This window comes from Dipteris shenzhenensis, chromosome 19, assembly GCF_047967505.1.
Source record: "Dipteris shenzhenensis isolate YYH24624 ecotype China chromosome 19, Dip_SZ_1.0, whole genome shotgun sequence".
Lineage (NCBI taxonomy): Eukaryota > Viridiplantae > Streptophyta > Polypodiopsida > Gleicheniales > Dipteridaceae > Dipteris > Dipteris shenzhenensis.
In genome coordinates, this window is record NC_141614.1 from 10777585 (window position 1) to 10786864 (window position 9280).

Genomic DNA, 9280 nt, shown 5'->3' on the forward strand with positions numbered 1-9280 from the left:
ATGATAGCGAAAATGAGAGGGAGAAAGAGGAGTGCACAAGGGATTGACTAAGTTGTACACTATCTTGTATTGAACATAAACATGAATATATATATATATATATATATATGTGAACCCCTTAGGGTTAAGATTTACCCCTATTGCCCTATCTAGATGATGCAATTTACGCCATCCTTAATACTTTAAGCCAATCATATAGTTAACTACATGACCAAATATAAATAAAACACATCAAATTGACATTTTCTCTTTTCAAATTCAACTAAACCAATGCAATTACCATGCAATGATTCCTAGAGTGTGTCCCTTAAAAGTATCCTAAGCATAAGCAAACCTAAAGAGTGATACACCACCCTCCATTAGTCCACATTATACAATTTCCATGGTGTTGTCATGCTCTCCTTCCTATAATGATCAAATCATAATCTTTATAGCCTATTGAATAAACATAAGGCCTTGAATGTCTCAATGAAAAAGGAAAGCTTCAGAGTCCATAATGAGATCTCTCTCTCTCTCTCTCTCTCTCTCACATTAACCTACAAGAAGAAAAAGGGATGGTCATGGAGCAAAAAGAGAAACTATGGCATGACCTTAGTAAGCCATATAATATCTTGAAACAATTAAGTAACTAGTTGTTTTCAAAAGCATCATGTGATACAAATTTTTTATCACGCCATTAGAAATCCCTTGATAAAAGCCATTCTCAAAAACATCACCACCAAGTTAATCAATAAGAGTGAAAACAAGCGCCACTTGAAGCATCAAATGGTTTTCAAGATTTGACTAATCTAAAGATATTAGCATAGCAAAGGTATTCTTGTAAAATTGGGCATCTAGTTAGCACGGGGGAAGATGTCCCAACTAAGGAAAATAAGACTTGCTTAAAAGGAGTAGATGCAACCCCAATGAAAAGTTTACCTTTTTTATGATACAATTCATCAATCCTGCTCATCAACCATTTATCAATTTTTAAAATAGCTCTTACTACGAGTTGCACATTTTTCTTGAGGATTCTACCATTCACCTCTCCTGCATCATGTGCGCCCACATGCAAACATATATGTATGCACACAAGCACGCATGTATGCTGACTGCGTGCGCGAGCTTAAAGGTTGAAAAATAAGCATCTAGTAAAAGTTGCTAGTATAACATCTACAAAGTCCCAATGGCACAAAAATGAAATGTATATTCCTATCAAAAAGGCTTGATACTGCAAATGTAAAGACTCCACCTTTAGCTTGCGATGAGCTCGACTTAATGTTTTACTCACCTTAGGCCATGACAGTGCACGCGATAACCGTGGGCTTGTCATAAGAACATGTTTACCTAGCATCAAAGACAGCATCCCTCCCACCTGCCAACCCTCTCTCCCTCAAAAGCGTTGACAATGCAAATGTAAAGACTATATATACCTTTGTAAGACTAGAACATATCCAATCGTACAAATTCAGATTTTTGCTGTTCTAAAGTCCACATGTAAAGACTGACTGCACCATTGCCATGAGCTCGGCATAATATTTTCCTCACCCCTCAACCTATGGCAGTACGCGTGAATCGCAGGCTTGGCTTAAGGGCATCAACTGCTTAGCATCAGACTCTCTCTCTCTCTCTCTCTCTTGCCTCATCCTAACGGTTAGAGAGAGGGCGATTTGAAGAATCTTTGTGACCAATCCTTGAGACTAGATTTAAAGCCTCACAATCGCAACTAGACAGAAGCATGTCCTTTCATGTCTTCTCATAGAGCATACAAAATACAAGAGTATGCCTTTCTAAATCCAATTGATGCAAAACATAAACAAGCGAAGCTACCTTGGCTATGCTCATATGTTCCTGGTAGGATTAGAAGCATATAGAAATGGAGATCAAATCAGATCTTTACCTTTGACACAAGAAACCAAAAACAGAACAAAAAAACACAGAATCATGATGTACAAAGCAAACAAAATGAGGTGAGCCAAAAAAAACCAGATGAGCAAACAAAATGAACAGCTAATACATCAAACAGGGCAGAGGGCAGAGTATTCCATACCATGTTCACTCAAGTACTGATTTCTCGAGTTCTCCATTAACAATAGCATGGTATTCAAAACTGTGTACTCTAAATGAGGACTTGGGCTTCTAGCACAACTGTCACTGTTTCTTCATACAACTGTGTTCTGGTGTTACTGCTAGCTACACAACTTCCAGGAAGCACATCAAAATCCCTTACACCCCTGATATCTCATGCTGACACACCCCAGTCCCCTTTCTTTTCTTAAAACTATCCACTCCATGGAGCTTAGCTGTAGATTTCCAGAGCTGAAATTTGTCATCTGAGAAGATGAGATGTGCTCATAGTATTTTGACTTATAATATTACAAGCACAAAATTTGTGACTTAAAATACTTCGTAGAAGCTGCTATTGACAACTTCCAGGAATACTTACGAAGCCAGATAAATTTGGAAGGATGTTTCACCTGTTCATGTGTCTAGCATGGTCACACAGTGAGGCTCTATTAGGCCTTGTCATCATGGAACTCCCAAGACGTAAGTTTGGGTGATTTGCCCTTGCGGCAATTTTTCACATATCGATCATCATCTGCAGGTCTTTCCTGTCCATGAAATACAGAAGTGTAAAAATGATGCATATAGATTCCAAGAAGAAAAATCATCTTCAAATGTCTACACCACCAGAATTCACTATATCATAGAGACAATAAACATTGCAAATGTATGACACTGTGCCAGGTAAACGCCTAGATTAGGTTATCTCGTTACCCATCATTGCAGAACTCACTAAAGTTACCTATTATGGAAGAACCAAATTGACAACAATAAGAAGCTTTACTTACAGCGCAACTTAAATCTCCCTGATGTTTTGAAAAACGTGATGTGGGTTTCCTCCCCCTAGTAGATTCTGAAGATGGTAGTAAGACACAACGCTTAACTCCATAATGACGGGTGTGTGGCCCAACTAAGCTGGAAAAGGACTCTTGACTGTTGGATCTGTTTGCACTGCACTTCTAAGGTTAAAAGTTTTCAAGAAGGAAGCTAACCAAAATTCCCCCTCTGGAAGCAAGCAATAATTTGAAAACATAGTTAGGTCCGTACGTGCACGGGTAATTTTTCCGTACTCCATCCATACGTACTATATTCCGTACGAGTTTTTTTTTTTGGTTTTTGTTTTTGTTTTTGTTTTTGTGTTGGGGGGGGGATCGATTTTGTGCCTGGCCAAAACCTTAGAAAACACATTTTTTAGCACTATTCTAATCCGTACGCTGCTAATCCGTACTCCATACACTGTTGGCCGACTTTGGCTGTGGTTGGCCTCAAGGATGGTCTCAAGGAGGAGGAGGATGGCACTGATGCAAATGAGGATGAGGATGAGGATAAGCAAGAGAATGAGGATGCAGCTTGAGGCTTGAGCCTCATCGGTTCTGAATTGTGATGCATTTCAATTTTCAGCTTTATTTTCGGGCTGTGGCAGCCTTTTCTTATATGATGTTTTGCCTTTGATGTTTTGGTGTATTACCTACTTCCAAGTCTCTGCTACCTACCACCTTTGATCATGATGTTTGGTGTAGTATTAATCTATCATTGACACTATGTATCAAAATCCAAATTCCAGATGACTCTGGTCTTTGGAGGCTGGACTCTTTGAACTTTCATGAATCATGATTCATGACTTTAATATTAATACAAGTTTGAAATTTGAAGTTTCAAGTTGAAAGTTTTATAGCTCTATGTCAATGTGTGTACAATGTATATTTTCCCAAATGTTTTCTGGGTAAATTTGGCTGACCATATTCCAATCATACTTCCATACTCGTATGACGTATGTGTATGGTAACGTATGGAAAAAACTATGTTTAAAAATCCACTCCCCAGAAATACTACCAAAGCCACTGGTTAAACCTTCAAGAAACATCACCATAGACCTTGTATCCCAAGTGAGATATGCCTAAGAGGTAAAGAAGTCATCAATCAGGTAGAGGTTCAAGTGCAATTCAGGTAAACTCAGGCTTCTGAAAACAGCAAAAGTGCAAGAGCTAAGACTTAATGGCCCTTGAGCCTTCACTAGATACACAGTACTGTATTCTTATCTATTTCTGCACAAGGTTTCAAGCTTCCTGAAATATATTGACCCTATCAACTGCTTTCAAAGAAAACAGAAACAAAAGGTATGTTATTCCCGTGTTTCTTTTTCCATACCCCTTAGCAGTTTTCGGATATCCTGAAGCTTCTGAAATATATAGACCTACTGCTTTGAATCAAAGTAAAAAGCAGGGATGATGCTCCAATGTTTCTTTTTCCATTCCCCTGAGCAGTCTCCAGGAAAGGCAACTCATTCTTCCTACATATATCTAGATGAATCCAAGAACATGCACAAACTCACTCTCTCAAAGGTGAAATGCAGCATAATTGAACGGGAGAGAGAGAGAGAGAGAGACAGAGAGAGAGAGAGAGAGAGAGAGAGAGAGAGAGAGCCTCACACACACCAAACTAAGAAGGAGAGAGAGGAGAGAAAGGCACAACAGAACTGCAAGTGATCTCTGGAGAAAACCCCACTACAACTGGGGGAAAGCCTCTGCAAACACAGGCTGCTCGAGAGCTCAACCGTCCTCCACCAGACACTGGAATGAACTGCTCAAAACAAAGGGGGGGGGGGGGGGGGGGGGGCTATATATAGCCCCCCAGCCTCCTAGTCAGCACAAGGGGCAGGACCGACCAGCCTGCCAATGTGGGCCAACCCTCAGCCCAAGGGGCTGACTCTACAGCCCCCTATATAGGGCTGCACAAGGCCCCAAAGCCTGGGCCTGCCAGCCAACAGGCAGGGCCCTAGGGTCGACTGCCCCTAGCCCTCCAAGGAGCTGCTCCAGCCTATATGAGGGGCTGTGCCCTCTGCCCTCCCGCCGACCTGCAAATCTGAGAGACAACTCCCTAGGCTCCTCCATAGCCGGCTGCCCCTCCTACACACAGCCCTAGACTACCCTCACAGGGGGACGGGCACACCCACAACACAGGCCCTCACTCTGTACGCTACCCTCACTCACTGGGTGGGCGCACCCACAAGCAAGGCCCTCTCTCTAGGTGACATCAGGAGATGTTGACCTCTAACATCAAAAAGCAACACAGTGTGCAGTTTCAATCTCATGACAATCAACCATAAGGTTGAAAACGATAAACTTCATCATGCATAGCAGGGACTAGCTACTACGACATGTCACAACGCCCTATGCTCTCACACATACATATCACACACTTGAGCATCCATTTATACAAAGATCTTTGTACTTGAATTATGTCAGCACTGGAGAGGTGAAAGGCAGCCGTGACAAAGGCTAATCAAAAAGTAGTCCACATTCTCTTCATTTAAGCTACAATTGCTTGTGAAGACTACAATTTCGTTTTAGGCTCTCCCCAACAAGCATTTCTGAGCAAAAATCTTTAGACAATCTAGCTGACAGGGCAATGCACCACTTAAGATAGACCTTTGTAAGATAGAAAGCAAGCCTCAACATCTTCTTCTTACGATAAAAGCCTCCAATTTGCTACATATGAATCCACCCAAATACTTTAGGCCATCGATGCATCATCTAAAGGGTGGACCAAAAAGCAAGGACATCCAACCTCAAACGTATATCCCCCACAGATAAGCATATCTGGAGTCTAGACCTCTTGGAAGAATTAAATTAGAAAATGCATAGTATGAAAATTTCATCTACCTAGATGAATCCAGGAACATTCCCAAACTCATCCTCTAAAAACACAACATAGGGCAGTTTCAATCTCATGATAGTCACTCACAAGGTTGAAAACCATGAACTCCATCATGCATAGCAGGGACTAGCTATGACATCCCCACTGACGTCATCAACGCCCAACAGTGGGTGTTGAGACCATAGTATAAAAATATGCTCTCACATACAAATCCACACACCCACACATACTGAGCATCCATTTATACAAAGTCTTCGTACTGATAAAACTTACAACATAGCATACAGTAGGTTTTATCTGTTAAAAATTTAGCACATGAAACCTACTCGAACATTTAAAGAAATCAACATGAGCATACCTCTACAATCTACCAAAAATTTAACCAAGGAAAGTCTGGATGTTTTGGGGCTTTTTCAACTCACTCACACGTAGCATCCCTTTTAGGATTAAAGACCTGGAGGGAGCACCTTTTAACAGCAGATAGTTAGCTGAATGGTTGTAGGATTTAAAACTGTAAATGTTACCTTTGCTGGTGCACTTGACAACATGGAAAGGATGCTGATACATACAGAGTTGACCGTCATTGCAGGAGACCAGGATTCATATAAAATATCTGCCAGTGGGTAATGATTGTTCAGTCTCTCTCTCTCTCTCTCTCTCTCTCTCTCTCTCTCTCTCTCTGCACAGTCAAATTCAGATATGCCTAAGAAAGATTGAAGTGCAGAAACACAAGCAGCAGTTGAAAGGCAATGCAACTAAGTTCAGCAAAGACCTAACAAGGAAGCAATACACCATAAGGCTGAAATAAGGAAATTTCACACACATGAGAAATGACAAAGTACTCTAGCAATGCCAGCATCTTTTTAAGAATTTGCCAGCAAATTCTTTAAAAAAGCCTTTGAAAGAGGTCCTTGCCATAGATAGAAACTCTTGGATTTTTTTGGGCACAAAATCAGCAGATCCTAGATGCATAACTTCACACTTTGAATGAGTTGATTGGCAGCTTCTCGGTTAACAACAGAGCCTTTATTGCTGGCACACTACATCGAAATAAAGAGAGAGACACCTCCATGCTTTTTCACAGCACACAAACATAAGGAGGACAAAAGCAGTACATGATGATAGCAGAAATTACCAAACTCTGTAAGGAAGTGCTAGAAAATATTCTCTCTCTCTCTCTCTCTCTCTCTCTCTCTCCCCCCTATGCTGGTCATCATTCATGACATCAGATGCCTCTGCTCAGCCATACATCAGCACTCCCATCCCTCTTCTCTATCGCAGGAATATTGCCAGATTCCGCACACGATCACACCCCTTGGCAATAGAGAAAGGAGCTTGGCTGAATTTGCCACGACATGCCAGAGTTTGCAGATTCTGTGATTCACAGACAGTCGAGACAGAGGCACATGTAGCCCTACAATGCCCCAAATATACACATATCAAGGACTACTACCAACAGATACTGGTAGACACCACTCAGCTCTCATCAGTTCTCACCATTGCCCCGCCGGCAACATTGGGATCTTTTGTCACCCGTCTTTTTTCGTACCGTCAAGAACTTGAAAATTCTTGACCCCTCCACATCGAAGGAGATTTTTGTACTGAAGATTAGGTCCCATGGGTCATTTTTGGCCCCCCGAGGATGAAAATAAATTCTACTTCTCTCTCTCTCTCTCTTTCTCTCTCTCTCTCTCTCTCTCTCTCTCTCTCTCTCTGTGGACATGGCGCTCCAGTTGTATATTTCTGTCTTTAGTTCCAAAAGATCCATGGACGGTACAAGGCAAAAGTGTATCAACCCTTGCCTCAGGTTCCATTGTGGAGTGCCATGTCCTGTAAAGTAAAAGGTTTCTTTTCTTCCTCCTCTTCTCAAACGATTGTAGTCACAGTCAAGAAGTTATTTTCGCATAAAGTTTCCTGATGTCTACCAGTCAACTAGTTGAAAGCTGAAAAAAGTAATCAAAAGTCCTGGCATCCGTCATGGACATTAAGAGCTCTCTCTCTCTCTGCCTGCATGCACGTCCAACAGAAAACGCAACGCAAGTGGCAACTGCAGTTACAGCCTGAGGGAAACTCTGCAACCTGTACGGTGTATCCAGTAGCACCCTATCTGGCCCACGCTGCCAGATATTGGCCATGTCCTGTGTCACAAGTAAATGTTCAGCCTGTGCAACCTCTGTCAATCTCTGGGCGATTGGAAATGCCACATTGCATGCACACATGACTTATAGCGTCATTGGCCATCGGGAGTATGCCACAAACAAGTGATTAGTATGTTTCTAGCGATAACTAAGTCAAAAGTCTGGGGGGGCTTGGAAGAAGGAGAACTCTACCAAGGCAGATGTGACCGTTGCTGTAAATGTGTGGATGCAAAGGCGGAGAACCAGCGAAAACCACCTGTACATAAGAAACGTTTATTATCCAAAAGAACTTAACGATAGCTAAGCAAGAAGAGAGCATCCACAAAAGAAACAGAAGTGGTGCTTACTTGCGGAGAATCCATAGGATACTTCTCCGGAAACTCGATTAGAAGCTGGTAACGTTCGCCCTCGTAAAAGGTACCAGCAGCCCCGGTGAATTCGATGGTCCATCTACGAGGGAAAAGTTCCGGAGGTTCAAAATCCGGAGGGGGTAGAGGGCTGATGAAAGGTGGAGGAAGGAAGCTAACCTTTGCAAATCATCGGTGGGATTGAGCTTAAAACCGGAGGGAGGACTGGTTTGCCATTCTACGAGCTCTTTCTGGAGGCGTTTGATGGCGACTCTGCCGAGGTTCTGGGGAGCAGGGGAGCCCATGAGAGGGGAAGCAATGGCGAGCAAACAGAGCTTGGATGTGAGCTATGGCTATGGCGATGGCGATGGAGCTTGGCTATGGCGATGGTCTTACTTGTTGTTAAATGAAGATGAAGATGATGATGAAGATGAAGAAGATGAAGAGAAAAGTTGAGAATATTCTCTATTTCTAAATTATTATTGGCCTCCCCTTGGCTTGGCCTCACGCGCGGTTCACACTAGAGGCCTCCTGTACCCGGCATGTCTGCCGGTGTGGTGGTTCACACCAGAACCACCCGACGCAAATTCTTATCGCTCTTAATTACAACCAACGTTTATTGGCTAAGTGGTTGAGGGAATGGCTGTGAGCCCGATGGTGCAGATTCGTTACCCAATAAACATACTTCGCATGTTAAATCTTTCAGCGTGTGAGCAGCCTTCCTACCCCGGACAAGAAAATTTTCTCTGAGCGTCCCGGCCCGCTACGCTGATGGGTCCAACAAATATAACATCCCTTCATGTTTTTTTTGCACGGTGTCCAAGAGCCTCTAGTCTGAACCCGCCCTAAGTGAAGGCCCATTCTATAAGAAGCGAAATTAGGATTTTTCGTTTTGTGGAATTTCAGAATTTTATCATTGGTCCAACTCTCCACTTGCTATTTCTCTCTCTCTCTCTCTCTCTCTCTCTCTCTCTCCCTCTCCCTTCCTCCTTTAACTTCATTATCTCCTAGAGTCTTCCTACACACCCTTTCCACTGACTTCTTTTTCACCTTTTTTATTCTCTTGCATGTATGCAATTTGCTAACACCAAGTGC

General features: G+C 42.4%; 1 protein-coding gene across 1 annotated transcript; it reads right to left on the reverse strand.

The window, feature by feature from the left end:
- Positions 1–2366: 2366 nt before the first annotated feature.
- LOC147890062 (ubiquitin-conjugating enzyme 15-like) lies at positions 2367–8643 on the reverse strand. The gene is made up of 5 exons (XM_087390653.1): positions 8366–8643; positions 8186–8288; positions 8031–8094; positions 6225–6313; positions 2367–2591 (listed from the first exon to the last, which is right to left on the reverse strand). The coding sequence occupies exons 1-5, from the start codon at positions 8488–8490 to the stop codon at positions 2496–2498; spliced, it is 477 nt and encodes a 158-aa protein (XP_087246779.1). The 5' UTR covers positions 8491–8643; the 3' UTR covers positions 2367–2495.
- Positions 8644–9280: the final 637 nt, after the last annotated feature.

Coding starts and splice junctions, on each gene's coding strand:
- LOC147890062 (XM_087390653.1), bottom strand. CDS start 8,490: ATGGGCTCCCCTGCTCCCCAGAACCTCGGCAGAGTCGCCATCAAACGC. Junction 8,095..8,185: donor ATCCTATGGATTCTCCGCAA/GTAAGCACCACT, acceptor TCTTATGTACAG/GTGGTTTTCGCTGGTTCTCC. Junction 6,314..8,030: donor CAACGGTCACATCTGCCTTG/GTAGAGTTCTCC, acceptor ACCCACTGGCAG/ATATTTTATATGAATCCTGG.